The following is a 22156-nucleotide window of genomic DNA, read 5'->3' as shown; positions in this document are numbered from 1 at the left end:
CTCGGGTGTGCACCCCGCTCCGCCTGCCGGTACGATCTGATAATGGGCCAGCCCTCGATTAATGCTCTATTAAAGCAATCGAGAGCGCGATCGTTCCGATTTCCCGGTGGGATCATCGCGGACGTGCGCGCGCTCCCAATGGGGGTCCACTCCGTTTGTGAGCTTCGGTAGAACCGATGGCCCCGGTTGAACTTCTTGGAGGGAGAGAGCTGGAGCGAGCTTTTAAAGTGGTTTCCGCCGGTAAACTTCGCTGAAATCGAAAACAGCCACCGCGGTGGTGGTCAAAGTTTCCGCCTTTATCAGCACGGAAGTGCGCCATTCAGATGGATGTTACGATCGCTATCGATCGATCGATGGTGACTTGGTGAGATGCAAATGACGGGAGTGATCGGTTTGATAGTCGGTTTGATCAGGAATCTGGTTAGAAGAGATTCAGCCTTCGCTCTGAATCCCTTACTTCGAGGGCAGCAAAAGGTCGTCTCGGTGGGTAACAGAATACGAAGAACCATAAAAAAGGGCCAGCCCTTTTACACATAAACCGGAGCCGCACCGTTGTCACCTGGCCATACATCATAGCCCGTGAAAGGGTCGTGTCAGCGTCGCGTCCCTGTGTCTATTGGAAACATTATGTCTCATCTGCTCGCTCATTTAATGTTTCCACGGCACACGGTCTTCACCGGGAATTCGTTTGCATAAATTTATGTACCTTCTACCCCGATTCGCTCCGTTCACTCCACGCTACGACACGGACGCGCATGATAGAGTTGCTTACGGGCGTTAGACCACAGACCGATACGCAATCGCATTATCACCACGCCGGGGATCTGATGACCCGTGAGCGCCCGGTGGCCCTTTGGTGTGGGAATCTGGTGGGAAGATATTCGTTCGTTCGTCCAGTCCGGGGCAGGGTAGCACGAATTTACGAGCGAAGCAAGTGCAGTAAAGTATCGGGATTTTGGGAATGGGTTCCGAGAAGGTACAACTAAGCCGTTTTCGTGCTGAATCGGAATTATGAAGCGCTTAGATACGGAGTTGGTCGGACGGTTTGTTCTTATCTGGACGATCGGGACGATCCGCGTCGTTCGCGCACTCTTCACACGCTGACGGGGCTGGATTGAAATGGGTTTCTATTTTAATTGTTTATTGACGGTACGCGTGACTTTTTTTTTGGCATTTTGAAGAAAAGTGGTGTAGATTTTTGGGGATGCCACTTGTCCGTGGTGTAAAAACACCTTTTAACGGGGTTATTGTGGACTAAAAAGGTAATTGTTGAGGAGTGCTTATTGCAAGAAGTGTTTCCAAGTACTAAATTGATGCATCAGTTATCTGTAATTCTTTAGGGACATGGTTTATGTGAGTTTAGCTCATTAATTGCAGAAATAAGAGTATTCAAAGCATTTAGGATATCTCTGGCTGGGGCTAAGGTATTTTTTGTGACTTTCTAAAAACTATGCCATGTATGAAGTTTTGAACGAATCTTCCTTAAACTACATCTAAATATTCTTGAATACATGTAGTTTAATATGACATTCACTTGAAAAAACAATGTAGAATTGTGTCTGTAGAATAATTAGTCTAAAAGAGCCGTTTTTGGTCCAAATCAAAAGACTTGCCCCTGAAGACTTAAGCGACGAACCCGGTTTGATCATAGTGTGATCACTTTTTCATCTTCAAAGCGCTGCCAAAAATTGAAAAATTGGAAATTCAACCAAAACTAACCGGGGCTGATACAAGATCTTCAACAACTACTGGTAGTCAAATGCAAATGTTCGTTGCTCGTTACTGAACATTCAAGCATGCTAGCAATAAATGTTATGTTAATTTGTTATGTTGTACTTTAGTCACATTTCTAGCACACTGTACAAATTAGCCACCTTCACTTCGTTGTATAAATCACTGATACCATCGTCACCACTGACAGCAAGCATTCCCATAAATCATTCGCTAAATAGTTGGAAAAACTCTGGAAACGTGACCGCGCGCCAGCTGTTAGCAAGGTAAATGCGAACTCTGCGTCTGTCTATTAAGCTGTCGTTTTGTTAGAATTAAGTCAAGCAAAACGAATAACTAAAACCGAGCCGTAGCGTTTGATGCTCGTAACTTCTTCCAGCCACGTGCTATCTGATGCATTCGCTGATCCAGAGACTCGCCGGAGGGCCGGAGGGAGATTTTCGGGAAACGATAAAAAGTCTTTCCCAACGCTGTGGGCCCCCTCCGTTACAGAACGTTTCGGTCGGTCGGTCGGTCGATGTGTCTTCGTCTGGTGTGGCCCCTTTGGATAAGAACGCGCACCTTCATTCTAGTCTTCGCACATTCGCCCGGTGCATCGCGCTCCCACGGGGCCCACAAGGCCCACGAGGCTCGCGAGGTCCATGTTTTATGTTTTCATTTCACCTCCCTTTGCTGCTGCTGCTGCTGCTGCTACTGAACCACCCAACCTGTAGGCAAAGTGCCGGTCATGTCGGTGTCAAGGGTCGCTCGGTCAGTCAGTCCCAGCCAGTCACTAGAGCAAATAGAGCTGCCAGCCACTGCTGCTGCTGCTGCTACCGCGGTTGCAACGTGCCCGGTTTTCGGAGCAACAATTTAAATTCAATTACAAGTTGTAAATTCCCAACCCCCCCTGGGGCCCTTCTGCTGACGCTCCTGTGCCCTGCGCGAAGGACATCGGCTCGCGGTTCGCGTTCCCGGTTCCGGTTCCGTGATTCCATCGTTCCGGAGTGATGGTCAGCAGCAGCAGCAGCGCGGCGGACAATGGTGTGAAATTGATGTCATGTACTGACCGTGATGGGTTCTTTCGCCGTTTCGCCGGACCTCCTGTTTTTTTGTTGTTGTGTATCCCTCACCGGAGGTTTCAAACCCCTTCAAATCCCGCAGCCTTCAACTTTTCACTTTTCGCGTTCGTGCTCGTGGAACGAAGAAGTTCCATTATCAATTCATTGCCCACCGCATGACGCCATCGCATGGCGAGGCTTTCGTGCACTCCTTCTCTCGCTCTCTGTGATGCTTTTTCTCTTTGTCTTGAGCCCAAAATTTCACGAATAATTGTTATTACACTCCCCCCCCCCCCTCCCAGAAAGGTGCGCAATCCTCGATCTCGGTGCAAGTAATTATCTTGGGCAGCTTGTGTTGGTTTTTCGGGCGAGAGAAAACTTTCTCTCACCTCCCCAAAAATTAAAGACATATGCCTGTGTATGGCGCAACCCCAAAAACCGCCAACACGCGGCATGTCTCGCTATTTGCATTGAATTTCATTAATGACTATTCAAAGATGGTATCGTGGATCGCAGGCCCCGCAATTAGATGATTAGCTGCACCCACACTGACTCATCCCCCCTCGGTCAGGGATTTCCCCCTTTGTTTTCGTGCCAAATTCGGGCCGATACTCGATTCGATGCTATTGACGCTCAGCGGAGAGGCCAGTAGCGCACCAGCTACAACATCCTTAATTGATTTTTAAGCATTATTACCCCGCAATGATGATGATGGCGATGGTGACAGTGACGTTCGCGTGTTATTTCGATGTTTATTAAGCAATTGAGTGAGTGAGTAAGGGTGTGTTGGTGTGTCCACCGGCAAACTGATTGAGCGTGTGGCACGACACTCTAGACGTCACGCTCATGATCATGATGATGGTGATGATTATGATGTTATGAAGTGATGTCAGGCTTTTGGGCTTTGTTTTTTTTCTAAAGCAAAATCAATGTTCAATGAAGTCATTTCAGTATTGACATCACTATCACTGTTCTCTCATTGATTGTGTGATAGTGAGTTCGTTAACGTCATCGTTTCTACATCAGCAGAACCACGCGATCGCAATGAGATGCAGCGAAGATCAACAGCGACATCGACACACAGAAAAAAAAGGGGGCTAGAACCGATCTGATGGTGGAACTAATGATTAAATTTAATTGTAAACCGTGCACACCAACACACCAGTGACCGTGTCCTGGTCGTCACCGGGCCGTAACGTTCTCCGTGGACCATTCCCGGTGATCGTTCCCGGTTCGTTCTCACCGCACGGGCTGTGGACGGACTCTCGGTGTGTATGTTTTTGCAGGATTCTCGGGGCCGAAGAAGACATTCCATTCCTTCAACTTCCCATAGCGCCTCCACGGCCACGCCCGGCATGACGGATCGGAAACGGAGCTGAGCCGAGAAACGCTATGGGAAACGGGAACCCGTGGGTCACGCGGTGGCGGTGGGATCACAACAGCCAAACCCAAAGCCAAAGCCATAAAAAAAGGTCGGAAGATCTTCTTTTTCCGCTTTCTGTTCCGCTTTGTGCTTCTCGTTCGCGTTCTTGACGTTCTCTCGCGTCGCTTCTTGCGTTGCTTTATCGTTGGACGCGCGGTCGCTGCGTCATCGCGTGGTGCAAGGTGTTGTGCAAGGGTCTCGAGAAGGTGAGGTTTCGAGAATGGATGGCCGCGCGTTCAGGGCACCGCGGTCGAGAACGATCCGCCACGCCACAGGAGGGTCTAATGAGTGATTCCGAGAGTGAGAGACAGAGGGAGGAGGAAGGTTATGCGTCACTCGCCGTCGTCATCGAGCATTCGTTTGGGAAAGTGTTAGTCCCGATCGAGCCTGTTACCGTCGTGCCACCTTCGTCCATTAGTCAGGTGTACGGGGGCGCGAGGCCACGTCTGTGTGTTGGTCCCGGGAGGTGTTAGCAGCACGGGAATCTCAAGAATTTCAAATCGATGCGCATCCGACGCCCGAGAAGGTGTTTTTTGGGGAGTGGCAGGGGAAGCTCAGTCTTTGGGCGATCTCCCCTTTGACGTTATTGCATTCTCGGCACTAGAATCCTAGAGGCGCATAGAGGAGAGAGAGAGAGAGAGCGAGAAGGAAAGGGAGCGATCTAACCGCCTTAAAGGGGGACCTATTGAGCGAGAGATATCGAGACGACGTTGATTGGATTCCTTTCGGTCTCTTCGTCGTCGGTCGATGAATTGAGATTTCTGGCGCAAGATTGTTAAGAGACTCTGAAGGTCGTCTCAGAGGGCTTCAGCCCTCTCGCCTTCGCCCGCCAACCCAATGGCCGATGAATCATGTTTCGATTTCACCGCGAAATACCCTCTGCCGTGGCTCGGTCTCAAGCGCGGGGGGTGTGGGTTGGCTGGCACCAGGGTCATACGTGGCCCGCAGTGTCCCGGGAGACCACCCGCACGTACCGCGCGTGGTGTTTTGATTGGACCGGAATCGGCAAACCCGCGACAATGGTTTGTTACAGTCGGGTGTAAGCAGGGGGTCTATGGGCTTTCGATGGTTTGAAAATAGAAAACGAAAGTCGGATTGTCAAGAAACCTGTTGAAATGGGGAGAAACGGTAATAGATTAATTGTAATTTCAATGAAATACAAACGTTGGTTTATGTCTAAAATCGTTAAACCATAATTGCATTGTATTTTACAATTGTTCTATTAACCATTTTTTATTTACTGTTGAAAAGATCAACAGCTAATGATCAAAAGGTAAAAAAAGGAAACAAAAAGTTTTTGAAATACCTATTCTTTCTGGATTCTGTACAAGCAGTTAATACTTTTATGTACTTTAACCACAGTTAAAGTAATAGATAAAAATTAAAGACCATCAAAGGGCTGGGCTAATCAAATTCGATATTATTAAAGTAAAACACCGGAATCAGTTAGTTATAATAGCGTTGAGTGTTCAAATGTCGAACTGTTAAGACGTTCGGAAACAATATATTAATAACATTTCAAAAGTGTTTCATCCAAAACCGATTGGCTATCGATTCGCCATCGACCCAATCGAAAAGCTAAAAAGCTAAAGAGGCGAATCCGACGCTCCACGGAAACCAAACCAGCGGCCCCCTAGCCTGACCACCTGCTTTTTACTGTGGTTTTTCCTCATTTTCACTTCACTCCCTGGACCGCACGTGAGAAAGCGCATCCACCAAATGACCTACCGAACGAACGAGCGAGCGAACTGCCACGAATGAGCCCCTTTTCATGGAAGTTCCAAAAATTAATAATTATGCAAAGCGCTGCAACCGCACCAGTTTGTGGTGAGCGATGCACAGCGTAGCCGAAGGGAAAGGGGCGGGCAAACCGAGGTCAGTTTGGTGAAAATCATTATGTCTCAATCCGTTCCGATCCCGGCCATCGCCGGTCACCAGTCGCCTGGCCAGTCTCGAGCAGCATCACCAGAACGGGAGCGATCCGCTTCCGTCACTCCGCAACTTTCGCGATCCGTTGGCTCGTGTTTGCATACGACGATCGGTCACCGGTGGCGGTTGGCGGTCTCTAGGGAGAGAACGCTTCGAGAAGAGGTTCGCTCCGGGGCCGAGAGCCGGGTTGTTCCGTTGCAAAACGGTTGCCGCCTGGCTTCAGTCCAAAAACGTGACCAGAAAGCGATAATTGGTTTGGAACGGGGACGACGTGCTGGCGAAGGTGCCGGTGAGGAAGAGGTGTTGAAATGGAGCCGAAATCAGTGCGAACCGAATGTGTTGCAATCGAGGCCGACAGACGACGACGGCGAGAGGCGCGACGGCTTCCGCCGGGCCTGGATTATGCATACTTCTCGCCACTCACTCACCACCTTCGATGCTTCGTGTCCAGCGGGGGGAGAGAGGGTGAGGTTGATGAAAAGTTAAAGTTTTTCCCGTGCATGCCACCCCCTCGGGGGGTTGAAGAGCCGTTGAGGTGTTTCCGTCTGATTTGGTGTGAAAAATGGGTGCGCACAAAACGTCTTCTCCGAGGGAGATCGAGATGGAGAAGCTGAAATGTTGCCTCAAGGGGAGTTGATGTTGCTGCTCGAGAGCGCTGACGGAATCGAGTTTTGATCGACTTTCAACTTTTGAACCTCCCTTGTGTCCGTGCCAGTGATCTTCTAATCTCGTTTTGTGCGAAACTGCATCTTGTGCGATCGTACGCGAGGCAACGCACCATGAAACGAGATGCAGCTGCCATCGTTCTAGCTGAGAGTATCGATGTCGTAACGGTGTTTCTGTTGCATAAATTTCCACCAAAACCACCACCGTCATCCGCTGGGAGCTGGCTGGTTGGTTGCGGGTGGCGCCAATGGATCAACCAGAGATGAGCTGAGATGCTCTTGTGGTTCCGTGGGGGTTTGTGCACTACTCGGAATCCATGCTGAACTCCGCTTATATGGTTCACTTGGAACCGGTTTCGCATCGTTCGAGGCCGTTTGTTGCGGTTTTTTTTTAGGGGGGGGGGGGGGAGAGAGAATGGTCTTTGGTTTTTGGTGAGCTTGATGTGCGAGTTACTTGCCTTTCGGTGCATTTGGTTTGCCTGCAAGCGTGCAGTGAATGGGTGCAGCTGAAGCAGAATGTTGGTACGCCGCGTAGGATGCCTGATTGTTCGTTCGCCCAGAGACCCACGCTCGGCAGCGCTGTTGTGTTGACATTGAATGGCCCAGACCTAGGTCTAGTGTAGCACTTTACATGGTAATTGGAAGTTATTAGGTGCTGGAGCAGGGGGCGACCATCGCTAGCACGCGCGTGACAATCACTCGTTGGCGGCCTGGGTTCGGTGTTCAGTTTGGTCAACGTAATTATAGTGGCACCATGGCACGATGGGTGGGTTCGATTTGCGCGTATGGCACGCCGTATTTCACGTGTGCGTAGTCGGCGGATAATGCGTTGGTTGGGTTAAGCAAGTCAATTCAGACTCTCAGACCCCCCCTTTTAGTGTGCTCGCTCGAACGTTAACGAGCGTTCCGGTGCGTAGCGGTGCCCGCTGGTATGAGCGCGTGTTTGAGGGATAGAGAATCGAATTAAAATTGGTTCTAATGTGGGTCTATGGTTAGAGCGATATTTGGTGTTTCGTGTGCAGATAAACGCAGCATTTTTATCTATCAATCGGTTTCATGAAATAAACTTGGTGATTGTTTCTGAACCTCGTAGGAAAAATGATCAGCCATCATAAGCAATTTATAAGTAAATTAACAATAAATCTCGAATTTCCTATCAACATGAAAAAATATATTGGTAATCAAATCAATCTTTTAATAAGATAACACACACTTCACAAAACAAAAAATCAATTTCCTCATCTTAAGGGGGGACTTCGGTATTTTCGGGCCAAAAAAAGGCCCGTTTTTAACGCTTTTTTGTGGCGTAACCATTCAACTGTATTTTTTCAAATAAATGACATAATAATCTACAACTTTTGAAGAATATTTGGTATTGTTTTGAGCAACATTCATTGAGAAATTAATCCATGCCATCAAATTTAGGCAGTCGTGTCTTCGAAAAGATACTTTTCCTGGTGGCCATCGTAGCTGCGTAACGGGTCATCAGCAAAATACAAAATACAAATATTCGTTAGAAAGATCATAAGTTTATCTAGGTAGCCCCGGAGAGTTTTTGTTGATATTCCATTTTTTCGATTTTTGGCAGATTTTTGAAGTTGAAAAAGTAATGCTTTTTGCGATTCTGCCATAAAAAACGAACTATACAGATTTGTTTAGAAAAAAGTATACACAATTTTAATGATATCTCGACGAGGTTACCTGGCAAAAAGTGTACAAATTATGTGTAAAAAATTTCAAAACGATCAGCCAATCAGTTTTTACGGTACGATGGGCACCGACTTTGAAAACGTTGGTTTTGAGAAACGCTCTTCAAAGTAGCGGGCTGCATGGAGCCTTGTATGAAACGCGGATTTTCAAAAATCTGTATCTTTGTCAGTTTTTTCTCGATTGATCCAAAACTTTTACACAATACTCTTGAAAAGATCAGCTTTCAGGGGAAAATGTTGAAAACATGTGTCACAAATAAAAATTAAATATCGAAGTCCCCCCCTAAACAATGATTATGTTTGATAAAATATACAGTTGCTATAAGGTTAATAATGCTATAAGGTTCTCTCAAATATTCGAAAAGCGTCAACAAGTTGCTAAATATTAAAGCATCTCTCCCTTTCATAACAAGCAAGAAAAAGGAGTTGAAAGAGTCGGCCATCCACGGCCTATCAAGTTCATCATATCCTGCTCGGATGATGCAACCTTATCCCAAAAGAACTTCTTTCCTCTTCCACTGAGAGACCTTGACCGGGAGTGGAAGTGGTGGCCAAAGTGAAGTTGTTTAGAACACTTCGTGCGCGTCAGCACTTCCGTTCCGTTTATCCAACTCCAGCCCAGCAGTAAGCAGCACCCTCGCCACATTACCGGAAAAGGGTACCGGTGATGGGCTCTCGCGTGATGTAATTCCCATGTTTTTTATTGCTCATCATCATCCCCTCACGGAAGTATACACGCGGCCGTACCGTTACCAAGCGCACACATCGAGACACAAACTCACACTAACAAAGCGAAGCCCGTACCGGTAGACCGGATCTCATAAACCCATGAGAACGTTTCCCGGCAAGATCCTGGCAAGACTTCTCGTCCAGTCCTCGTCCACAGCAGTGGGTTGTGCAACGCGCGGATAGGCACGAGTAACCGGCGCATTGGCGAAGGTATCCGGTTGCACCGAACCGCTCGATACGGCTGAGCATGAGGGAAGGAGAACGATGGCACACCGAAGGGTATTATCGGCAATTTGCTGACGTTTATACGATGTAATCGATGCCCCCGGAACCCGGGGATTGGTTCGCAGGGAATGGCCACGGGTGTGGGGTGGAAACAGGACAAGTGCAGCGGTCCAACGGGTCGTCGTCGTCGTCGATATATGGATATCGATCGATCGGTTGATGGCAACGTCGGCAACGATGCTGAAGATGATGGAAGGAACGACAACGGATCGGCCTTTTGCTGGCCCATCAATGTTGGCTAAAGCCACACTGTACACACGCGCTTTGGACACACATCTCGTTGTGCGTGGTCTCTGGAAGGTGCAAAGCATATCCCAGAAATGTTTCGAGTTGTACCTGGGCTGTTGCTGTTACAGACAGACTCGTGATCGACACTGCTACCATTGCAGACACATTAATCCACGGTTCTCCCGGATTACGACTCCCGTCGTCCCTTGCGATGGATTTAGCTGTTTTTTTTTTGCAATTCTCGCGGTGTGCGTGTCATCGAGAGACACAAATTAAATTTTAGCCCTCACGACCTCATTAGTGTCGGTTTTTAGTTGACAAAAAAAAAAGAACGATCGAACAGTCCATTGGTGTCCCCCGGGGGCCCGTTAATCCTAGCTAGCCCCGGATTAAGCCTTCTTATGGGATTAGTGCTCTTCATTAGCGAGCACTAAAGAGACTTTAGTTCTCGCCTTTGCTGTCAGCGGGAAGCCCGGACGACCTTCAGCGCTGGTGTGGTGGTGCACGTGGTCGTGTAGAGGCCACTGGTAGCAGTACATTGGTCGCTACTGTACGTTGGAATGCTCTAGTGCGTCTAGTGTTGCTGCTACCACACCAGGCCTGGTACAGTATCTGGTTCCTCTCCCCGAAAACAAAAATGTTTGTCTTCTGATGAATCGACCTGGAGTGGTGGTGCGTGGCCCACATTTCATCGGTTTGATAACACTCTCTCGGTCTGCGCAAGCTAATGGCACCCACCTGGCGGTGGTGGTGGTGGCCCGGTTATTATGTCGAGCAATTGCTATCGGGGATACATAACAGTACACGAGCACGCGCACACGGGATGCTGTAATAGGGTGCTGTTGGTGAGAGAATATCAATTTCAATCCGCTTGTGTGCGCGCGATCAGATCAGAGCACAAAGCGATCATGATGGCGTCTGATCGCGGTTAATGCTCGTTGGGTTCACCCGGGGGAATCCCAGGGCAGGGTGCCTGCCATTGAACTGTAACCTGCTTGCGGAGCATGCACAAGACGTTGACAGCCAGCCAGGCAGCTAGTTTTTCCCATGCTGGCTCGCCTCGAACGCCACCGTGGTCTCGCCAAACGGAAACCGGATGGAGGCAATCGCTAGCCAGATTCCCGCCAGAGTGAATGCTCACATGATGATGATGATGGCGGCGGCGGCGGCGGCGACGTGCGTCATCCAAACCAATTGCCTGTGCGGGCTCTGACTCTGGCGCCTTCATCATCATCACCATCGCACCCGTGGCCCTGGCGTCCCACCCTCTTCCCAGGGGTGGGTAACCTTCGGCCGGGGTGGGGGTTTGCATAAGTGGGCGCCGCCGCATAGAAAGTGAAAGCATTGCGGCGCATCCCGAACCGACGACGATTCGGCCTACTGGCGCCGATTAGATTTATATCCAAGCAAGCAGGGGCCTTCATCGATTCCATCGGTGGCCGTTGGCTGATTCTGGGATGGACATGTTGAATGTGAACGCGAAAACAGAATGAAAATCGAAAGCAACTATCTAAACATCTTGTTTAATTGAAATATTCATGTTAAACATAAGTTTAATGATCAAAACAAATGCGAAATGATTAGAAATCATTTTTAAATTACAATTCGCAATGCACAAACCAACGAGTTTCAAAAGAATATAATAACTATCCTATTGAATGTGGATTGCCAGAGCGAAGAAAGCTGCTCTCTACTCTTGTTTGCGTATAATGTATTGGATATAAATTGGGAACAGTGTTTTCTCGCGTATAACATATAATACCTTCTAATTGGGTCTTCAGACCCAATCAGATTAACAAACAAAAAATGCTATCTACTCCGACCTGGCGCTCCAGCTCATATGCGATATTGATTCCCTTTCTGCTGATCAGGCGCTTATGCTTTTGTTCCATTTCTTCCACCTTAACGGCCCCGATGTTCTCTTAATCGGAACCGGCTACTTGTGAAAGGTTACCATCTTCTCCTTCGCTTCTGCTCTACCGTAACCGGATGGTACTATGCTACCGATTACTTCCTTCTTTCACACACGTCCCACACATGCACGCACGGAGCACATCACTTGGCGCCGAAAAGCATCTTACATGGCAAGGTACCGCGCGTGCGTTGTACGTGTACGGTCCTGGAAAAGCAGAAAACAAGCAATCATTATAATTCAATATTTGAATAGCCGACCGAGGCCACGGATGTATGTTACATTTTCCGCGCTATCATCACGCGCTTTTGCTCCCTTTCTCCCCCGTCTCGTCGTGGTTCGTCTCGCCACGATTCCGATTACGTCTCCGCCTATCGGGGTCGAAGACGCTGAGATGAAAGATGAGAAGAGCGATGGCGCCGATGACGGTTGAATGGTGCGAAATTGCCATCATTAGAAGCGTGCAGTTTGGCAGCGAATGCATTCGCACTCGCGCATTGGAAAATGGTTGGCAGGCGGCGTGCTCGGAAAAAAGCGATGATTGGAAAAGAGATTAGCGTGGAAAAAATTCGCTCATTTTGGAGTCAATTTTTCACGATTTTCCTCGATGTGTCGTAACGGTGACGGTCGGCTGGAGTGAGACCCAAACAGTTTGATTGAGAGTTTTCTAAACTCAATTTCTCAATCTTTGGTCCCTGGTAGACTAGCAGAAGTCGACCAGCTCGCAGAGTTGCAGGATTGCCGTTCGATTTGTTCAAACACATTGTCAGATGAGATGAGCCTTCGTTTATCGTGATAGCATCGGTATTGAAGGACGCTATTCTCTAACTTCTCCCGGGGTAAAAGGGGTCGCAAAGGACGCTTGAAACGATTTGGTGTCTGATGAGCACAGGAAATTGAAAATCCCTGCCCTTTCTCCTCGGAGCGCAAGGTTCTGCTCCTTCGACTTTTCCGTTATCAATTTTCCCTTTTTCATCTTTGCTCTTCTATCGAGAGACAGGGACAGTGCAATCACTTCTTTAGGCGAGCTGTGTGCAATCGATGCAATCGGACGATCTATGATCGAGTGTGGCCTCTCCTTTGGTCTTCGTGGCAGTGTCCGCGCAGTGCTAGTCGAGTTGGCTGGTTTGCAGAAAACTTTTCTCTCCTGCTCCCTCCTGGGGGTTGCTGTTGGAAAAGGGGGCAAACAAACATTTTAAGTCGCATCGAGACGAATGAGAAAGACAAACGAAACACACATATCCTTGGTGTTGATGGCACAGGATCCAACAGTTTCAACAATGATTAGATTTGATTTGGGCTATAGTGCTGATGTATTGTACTGTGAACTCGTCGATGTGTTCTGGAGGCAGGATTTTCTCTTACTGCTTTTGTGAAACGTGCTTCTATTTTGTTTATTTTGTCTATCAGCATCAAATGTATCATTTTTAGCAAACATTTTATGGTATGTTTAATTCTCTACTTTGCTTTGTGTCCTCGATTGGCATCGAATGGCATGAAATTATGTAGCTTCGATAGTTTTCAAGGTTTATCACACGAATTGTTTGAAATAGTAATAGGTTTGCAGCTGTTCATTCTAGTTATCCTTTTTCAATCATTCGATAAAAAGCCTTTTGTTTGAATGTCTAATGCCCAATGGAGTTATGCTGTATGTATCAGACGTAAATGACGGATTCAAATCATGCGCTTTTGTAGTTTCCTAATGTTGTTTGCTTTTTCCATTTATTGACTGCCTGCTAATCATTTTCATCAATAATACTTTCGAATATGAAATTGGTCTCTTGAAATTGATTGGCAACAGAGAGATCCCATAATACTAATGGAGGGCTAACGCAAACACACTGTTTGTTAGAAAAAGAGACTCCTAACATTGAATGATTCACGACTAAAAATAGCAAATCATGCTCCAACCCTTGCAAAATGATGCTGCAACAGCAATTACACGCCATGAGCATCGACAGCAGCAGTAGCAGTAGCCAAACACAATGTTTACCGTAAGACATTAGACGTTATAAAGTCATTTGCTAAACGGGCACATCGGGCATGCAAATGGTGATAATGCAGACAGACCAAACCCGGGGGAAGGGGATTTGGCAGACACCAGACGACACTAAGCCGAGCAGGGAAGGGATAGAAAGTGAAGCCATCCAGCTTAGCAGCGCGGAGCATCGGCGGTGGGTTGATCGGGGGTTGCGCGAGTGAAACCGTCATTTACATGACTTTCCGCACGTTTGTTCCGAAGCACAAGCACGCGGTTGGTTGGTTGGATGGAATGGAAAATTATTTATTGCCGCATGGCCACGATATCAAAACAGGAAGCACTCAATCCCTAGCATGACAGAGGAGCGATCATAGAGAGAGAGAGAGAGAGCGAGAGGGAGGACGAGAGATGATTTAATGCTTTCGCGACGATCCGCGGCCACTGCAAAACCAGAGAAAACCTGATCAATTAGCCTCCCGCTTCCTCACATTCCCTCGTTTCTTCTTCGAGCTTCCCGTGACTTAGACTTGTGACTTGTGCGCGGAAGCTGCAGCATTGACGGCAATGCGTGGCAATGCACTAATCTGCACTGCACCTTTTTGTGCACTGCTTTTTTTTCCCAGCAGCACAGAATCCTCTTCACGCGCACAGGAAGTGAAGGGAATGTGCGCGCGAGAGGCCATTCTTTCGCAGATTCACAGATGCATTCCCCCCTTGAGGGGGAAGTTTCCATGCAGCTGCGTCGGTTGGTTGGTGTCTGTTTGACTGCGTCATCTGGCAGCCAAGTGAAAGCCCGGCCCTTGGGTTAACCAAAAGGCCCGCATAACGCGAGCCACATTCTGCGTCACATTTTCTGGGTTCGCTCATTCCGCGCGACGATTCCGTCGACTCCAACACCGGAAAACCGGAAGCTGCACATCACACAACCGCAGCGACTGATGACGTTTGAGTTGAAGAGGGGAGACAGGAGAGAGATCAAGGAGGAAGCAGAAGGAACAGAAAGCCACCCCGTGTGTCAACATGATGGGGCTTTGGCCAGAGCATAGATGACATGTCCGTTCGAGACCATTTCGAGACCGCTTTGAACAATCCTGGATAGCCATCCACCAGTTCAACAACCAATCGCCTTATCGCCATTTGCAGGTCATTCTAGCACGGATTGCGCTAGTCCCTGTGGTGCCGAGTGTGCCCGTGAGCCCAGATTTTGCGTCAAAATGCGTGTCCGCATAATGCGACCCGAGTGAGTGTGGCCAGCAGTCGGTGGCGAAAAAAGAAAACGAGAAAAGAAAGAAAGAAACCAGACGGTGCGCAATGGTGCATGGTGATGGTGGTGCACCGGATTGCGTACCGGAGACACTGACCGTACTGGGCCGGCCGGAGGTTCGAATCCCTGTAGCCTTGCTCTAGTGGCCACCAAGTGGCTGCCTGGTGCTAAACTGTGGACTGCGTGTACGTGCGTTAGTGTGTTTTAATTCGTGTTGGAAAGTGAAAAGTGAATCAGTCGCGGCGACCGCGATTTGCGGCGGAACGCGATCGCAGCGCAAGTGCAAACGAACGGTTGAGGAAGCAGTCAGCCAGCCAGCCAGCCAGCAGCCAGCATGGATGGACCGGATGGGCTGATAACGGTGCGGGTCCAGTATCTCGTGGACAGCGATCCGTTCAACAGCCTCTCGATGTACCCGATACCGTCCCGGGCGCCCGTCTTCTCGTTCGCCAGTGCCGTCCCGCTGGCCACACAGCTCGGGGCGCTGCTCCGGCATCTGGGGGCACCACAAAGGGTAAGCAACGGCAGCAAACGAGGTTGCGGTGAGCTGGTGGGTTGAGGAAGGGGAGGGGAAATTTTTGGGTAAACTTTGCGGTTAGCAGTCATTTCGGTTGATAAGCTAACAGTTGTTGCGCTTTTTTTGGTGGTTGGTTTGGTGTCAGTAGATTTGTTGTAGTTTCTAGAATAATTCGCTTAAGGACGCGTTATCATGGAATAGCATAGAGTAACTGTTGTTCATTTTTATAGAGAATACAGTTTTTTATTTTTATATTTTTATAGAGAAAAATTCAAGCATACCTTTTCATTTAAAGCATTCCTATTTAACTACTCAGTAGGAAAAGCGTTTCGTAGGATAGAACATGAAGTTGGATTTGACCATAGAACATGAAGTTGGATATTGGTAAAAGTATTATTTGAGCTCAAATGGAAGGTTAATTACTTTAAAATCAATTGAAAAACTATGCAAATAATTAGCAGTAGCACGGTTAGTAGGTTTAATGTTGACTGCAACCAGCTTATTAAGTTTGATTTGTTCCTGTTCATTCCATGTAACATCACCATCATACATTTCTTTAGGCTTATCATATCTGCCATATTTTCCTAAGTATTAAGTTGACGAATTAGCGAGAAATTTTAAAACATGCCTAGTTTACTTTACCTTTTAAATCGTATTTCTACTATTACTATAAGATACTATTTAGTCTCAATAATTTCTTTGAATTAACTTCTCGGAAAGCGGAAAGCATCACCAGCCCCAGTAACGCACCAAGAACGAACCGAACCACCGTTCTGTCAATGCTTGCAAGCAATCCTTTTTTCTCAACCATTCGAAACTCAACACAACCCGGTTCCGCTTCGGGATTGGCGCATTCCGCAAATTGAATTAATTCGGTTAGATAACGCCATTTACTTACCGGAACGTCATCCATCCAACGTTTTAATATTGCCGCCCGGGTCCCAAACTCCGTTGCCAGCCGTCGATGGTCTGGGCTGTCGGCGACCCATTTTCGGCACGTTCACCAATAAAATTCATTGACCGACGGCGGCCTACAGTGCCCTCCAACCCGCGACCCTCTTTCGCGGCGCCGAATCAAAAACTGGAAAATGAAATCCTCACTTCGCGTGTGCCCGCACACTTTCTTGAGACAATGCAGACCCCCGCTGGCTGGCGGGCGGGCTGGCACATTAGCCGTTCCGTGCACGTACGAATATCGTTTTTCTTTCCAACTTTTTCGGGGGGGGGGGGGGGGGGGAAGAAAGACGAAGATGAGGCGAGGGAGAGTCAGAGGGAGAGAAATGGTGTATGAATGGGGAGGATTTGGTCACGTTTTTCTGCTGCTGCTGCTGCTGCTGCTGTGGTTTTTGGTGTGGAAGGAAGCGCGTAGCAGAGCGCACGCTCGCACGCGTTATGCGTTACGTTTCGATTTCCGGCTTCGAATGCCGCCATCGCTGCTGCCATTGCCGCCACCGCACGACCATCACGAACCAAAGGACACTCACTGGCGAGACATTACGCGCGAAAAGCACCCACCTCCCTTCCCTTCCCGTTCACCTTCCGCTCGCTGGCGCTCGAATGGCGTGTCGGGCGTTAATTTGCGAAAAAACAATAACAATAAATTGCTCGCCAACTTTCGTGTGGCCGCGACAAGACGCCCCATCAGGGGCACATGTGGGTTCCCCTCCCCCCTCCCGCCAAGAGATCTTTGTGGAGGTGACGGGCCTGGCGGAGGGGGCTGATTGGTAAATTTGTCGCGCGACTGGTCACTAATGGAATGGTTTTATGTTGGCCGCACCCGGTGCGCTGCTCCATTGCTCCTCGATAGAAAATGAAAATGTTTCGGAACCAGAGCGGACCAGCGACAAGCTGCCATTTCCCGTTGGTCGGCGGAATCGAATCCGAAACCGAGAGCACTTTCTTCGCGCCGTGTTTATGTCGCATGTTGCTGTTGCTGCTGAGGGGGCCCAGGTGTTAATTGCTTTCGAAACGGTTGCTGATAGTAGCAGCACATTCGCCAATGAATTGCCGACAAGTGTGCTGTGGAGGAAATTATGATGTTAAAAGCTGTTGTTACAAGCGTTTCTCGTTGGCGGATGTTCTGGCGTGGCGTACTGACCATCATGGCGAATGGTAAGGCGAAGAGGTTGTCATGATCGTGATCAAGCATTGTTTCTGTATGCATGCTACCCTTATGCGATTTCCGAAAATGGCCACAGATGAAACGCAGATTCCTGTTGCAGCTCGCGTGAATTGTTTCGCTTCGTGCGATCGATCAACAAGATGGATCTGTGATGATCGCATCACTTCGTCCGAATGCTAAACAATGCTGGCGTGGCATTCTCCAACTGACTTATCGCATCGATCGCCATCCGGCGCGCAGCATAGTTTCATTGCCAATTTACTGCCGCTTTTATGGCTGGTTGCTGGTTGAATCCGGTGGCTCGATCTCTCTCTCTCTCTCTCTCTCTCTCTCTCTCTCTCTCTATCTCTCTCTCTAAACGATCGCTAGTGATGGGCGGCACCGTGTCAATCCGGAATGACCTCGCGAGTCACACGCAGCGTATCCACCCCTGGCTTAATGTCCCATTGAAATTCAAATTGCAAACACCGCGAAAACGATGCAGATGATTCTCGGGCGCTTGTGCCACGAGCTTGTTACCTCATCGCAGCTTAGACTTAGGGACGGACAGAGATCGTGGCCGGAAAATCTCACCGGCATCTTGTCGGTTGACCTACATTTCCGGCTGCACGATCACCATCGATCACGGGGCATCTCTCGCGCGTCCGATCGGTGTGATTGGCCAGCACAAAGCTTAAGACCCAAAGACGTCGCTTTGGATTCCCATTCATGTTTCGCTGGCTTGAGCACATCTTTTTGGCCACGATTTTCGCGCCAGCCACTCAACGAACAGACTGCTTCCGGTCAGGCCGGTCAGACTGGGAAGGGGTTGTGCGTGCATCGCGTTTGGTGCATGCAAATGGCGCCCATTGCTTACGTAAAGAGTGTGGTGTTGAGTTGCACAAACGATCGCCTCGATCGATCGAAAGTGTTTCCGATCCGGGCAACACCGTGGGCCCCATCAATGGACTCCAGTACGTGCGTGACAATGCAGTAAGGGGTTGGTCCCATGGTGTGTGACATGTGTTTTGGCTGCAGTTTCGATTGTTTTCACCTCGTCTAGACATAAGACCGATGGCCGTGGGTTAACTGCAGGCGCCGCAAGAATACCGAATCGAATCGAAAATGGTAAATTGAATCCCCCGCTAGAGCGCATTAGAGGGCGTCTTTAGCGCACTGCAAAAACAAAAAAAACACCAAATGGTGAAACCACAGACAACGGATTACAATGGTATCACGGCTTTTCAATTAGGAGAAGGAAGTCTCATTAGCTGTGGCACCAATGGATTGCCAAAGAGAAATAGAAACTCGTTAGAAAGAAAGAGTGTGTAAAGAGCGTGCAAGTGAAGTGGATTGCCGAATGGTTGAAGTATTTAATTTCCGAGCGATGCATTGGCATTGAATTGTTCATGTTTAAGTGATGTTGAATCGTTTAAACTATTTCCAAATCAACAAAATCCTAGACTATATTTTAGAGAATGATAGCTCAGTACTTTGCCATCTTCCTGCGATAAAGTTTTCCAGCTTCTTTTCTCTCGTGAAAATGGCTCACGATCGTGATCCGGCGATCGCTATGCCAATGAACCTACTGCGACCCCCAGCCAAAAACCCTATTCATAACCGTTTTATGATCCTCTTCGATCATCGCTCGCTCACGAATCAAACTTTCACCCCGCCCCGGGGGGAAGGAACTGCGAAAGGATTTGACACTTTTCTTTGTCACTTGCGGTCGTTCCCGAGGTTCGTGCACCACGATTAGGCCCCCGGGCGGACGGGGGAAGGGATTCCTCCGGAGGCCAGGCTGCTGCTGCTGCTGCTGTCTAAAGTGTCTGCGAGTTCAATCACGTTCGGTCGTGCATCTTCTGTGCATCTGGCGCCACAAGACGGGATCGCGTGATGCCCTCCCTCGTTCGGTTGTGTGTTACAGCATCATTATGAGCTGCATAGATCCACCCCGACGACCGCAATGCGAAGTAGCGATTGCAGACAGAGCAGTGAAGCGACCGACTCGTCGGATCGTCTTTATGGGTGGGCTACGGGGTTCAAACCGCGCGCGCGCGCTGTGTGCTACAAATCATAATAATGACTCTGTTATGTTGAACCGTGCGATCTGCGTGACATAGACGACCGGACCGGGGGGGGGGGGCGAGTGTAGGTTAGAGGAGGATGCATATAATTAATGGTGTTCCGTCGAACGAAATCGAAAGCTGCGGCGACGGCGTTAGTGGTAATCTCCCCCCCAAAACGGAACGCACGGTAGAATAACACTCGAATTGGTACTCGTGGAAGGTTCCCGGTGACAGGGACCAGGGCCACGATGGAGAGAACGTTTGAACGTCAGTGGGAAACAAACCTCCGATGATCGAATGGCGCGGAATGCCGGTTCAAAGGAGGGCGCCATTGATGCGTAGGCGTTACAGTTCATGGTTAATGGTTGTGCCGTGGGTCCATTGTACGCGAGAGTTTCGAACCGAGTACCGAACGCAACGCGAAATTGCATAACGCCTGACGAGCCTTTCATATGGAAATTAGGCTCGCAGACAGACAGACACACAGAGATAGACAGAATTATATGCATCATTAGCTCGACTGGTTCTGGGCCGGCTGACTGTCAGATGCGGCGACTCGGCGTAATGACTTCATTTATCTTTGAGGCCTCGCCGCCATCCATGGGTATGCTGGATTTGTAGCAACATCATGTGGATGTAATTTTGCCAAATGGAAAGGAGTGCCTACGATTGCACCACTTTCGAATGTAACTCTTAGTAACAACGGGAAATGAAACGAATTGACATGCTTGTTTATTACTTGTTACTCCAAGTGAAAAGATGAGAAACGCGAAAAGGACGAAAAGGATATTATGGATCACAGGAAAAAGGACGAGCTTAAATAACACGCTTGTCAGAACAGAAGCGACAACAAGAACAAATTACAAAAACAAGAAAACAATAGGAAAAACGAATCAAATAAAACAAAGAATGTAATTGTGCAGCGACACAACACGCTGGTGGCCACGTCGTGATGCCGATGAATAATGTTGTTAATTGGAAGTGGACTTGCCATGTATGGGTTCATTATGTGTCCCGCGAATGCAAACACCATATTTTACGCGATCCAGCACCTATAAAGCATCCATGAATTTCGGGCCGAGGTGTGGCCTTTTTTTCTCTGGCAAATAAGGATCCCCGGACGTCAAAAGTGCGATAAATTGTTTCCCACAACCCGGTGAGCCTGCGAATCCACAGTTCGTGGTGGTCATTGTGCCGAAAGATGGCCAAAAAAGCGCGCTCCTGTGTGTTGATTGAAGTAAAAACAAACAAAGTTTGCTGCGGAAAAAAACATAACAAAGGAGCGAGAGAAAGAGGATGCACCGAACCGTTGCAACTGCATCGCGACCCAGGTTGTGTGCAGCACGATTCGGAAATGATCCAGTTGCAGTCGGCCAAGATTTATGAGCCCCATATCCTGGACCCCATAGGGTGTGTTCGTCGGCCACCGATCACGGATCACGCAACGGTCCGCTGGGTGTGATGTTCGGTGTGTGGTGAGAAGCAGCATAGCATCAGCAGCAGTGGCAGCAACCGCCAGCATCATCACAGCTCATGTTTCCTCGTTTTTATGTCCTCGACTCCCTCTCACTCTTCCTCCCCACCCGCAGGTTGTTTCAGTTATTATATTTTCCATTTTCTGGGAGCTTTTTGTTTTTAATTTTGTTTTTCGTTATGCTTCACTCTCTCGCTCTCTCTCTCCCTCGACACTTTTCGGTTTGGGTTTTTCATGTGCAATCAGGATGGACACACGGCATGGATGCGAAATGACCAAATGTTCGCCATTTTCGCCTGGTCCAAAAACCAGGGCGCTGGTCGGCCCGCAGCCGAAATATGAGCATTGACCATAAAATTGAATAATAAATTTTCATTTTCATCCGTGTCTGCTCTTGTCCGGGGGTTTCGTGGTGGCTAAAATTGCTCCTTTTTTTACTCTGTTCTTCATTTCTTTCAATCATCTGGCGAGTGGTTTTTTTTTTGTAGTTTCATCAGTTCGCTCGAATATGTGCGGTTTGCGTGGCCGTTTGCTCACGGTGCACTAGCATTGCATGCCGAGGAACAGTAAAGCGTAGCAGCATCACTGCATGCAGTGTAATGTTCATGTTTAGTGATAAGCCCACTCATAACTGTCGCTGGATCGTTGCTTGTTACAAGGTAGCAGTGTTACAATGAGCGCAGGCAAGAAATTGAAATAAAGCATCCTTCACCTGAAAGGTCAACTTGTTGTTGGTGCAATGTTGTGTTTTGTTCCTTCTGAATTATTGAAAAGAAAGCAAATGGATTGGTGTGTTGTTGTGAATCGACAATAATATCCTTGAACAGGGTTTCTTTGTTGTTACGGGATTCGGAAAACAGTTATTTTACTTCAAATGACTCTATTTCGTTGTCGAAGGAAACGAAAATTCATAAAATAATTTCTACACTATTTAAGTTATTGTTTCTATAAAAAGCGATAATAGGACACTAATCTTGATGCTTTCAATGGAATATTTGTTAAATAATAATTGAATAATCAACTTCATCTTGACTTAAATTGACGTCTTAATTCAACTTTATGGTGAAAAGTTTCTATACCTACAAGACCTTAATAACAA

At 48.1% G+C, this 22156-nt stretch overlaps 1 protein-coding gene across 11 annotated transcripts in view; it reads left to right on the top strand.

Annotated features, from left to right (window-relative positions):
- LOC126574684 (FH1/FH2 domain-containing protein 3) overlaps positions 1 to 22156 on the top strand; it is an 82880-nt gene that overhangs the window by 27329 nt on the left and 33395 nt on the right. For 4 of the 11 annotated variants that reach the window (XM_050235023.1, XM_050235026.1, XM_050235024.1 and 1 more), the window contains exon 2: positions 14776 to 15410. The exons of the other annotated variants lie outside the window; for them this stretch is intronic. In XM_050235023.1, the coding sequence (XP_050090980.1) occupies positions 15231 to 15410 (180 nt within the window). In that variant the 5' untranslated portion in view covers positions 14776 to 15230. The remainder of the gene's footprint in view (positions 1 to 14775; positions 15411 to 22156) is intronic. 11 annotated transcript variants of the gene reach the window in all.

The sequence above is a fragment of the Anopheles aquasalis genome, chromosome 3 (assembly GCF_943734665.1).
Source record: "Anopheles aquasalis chromosome 3, idAnoAquaMG_Q_19, whole genome shotgun sequence".
Classification (NCBI taxonomy): Eukaryota; Metazoa; Arthropoda; class Insecta; order Diptera; family Culicidae; genus Anopheles; species Anopheles aquasalis.
The sequence above is the reverse complement of the archived record's forward strand: the minus strand, read 5'-3'. Positions and strand labels throughout refer to the sequence as shown.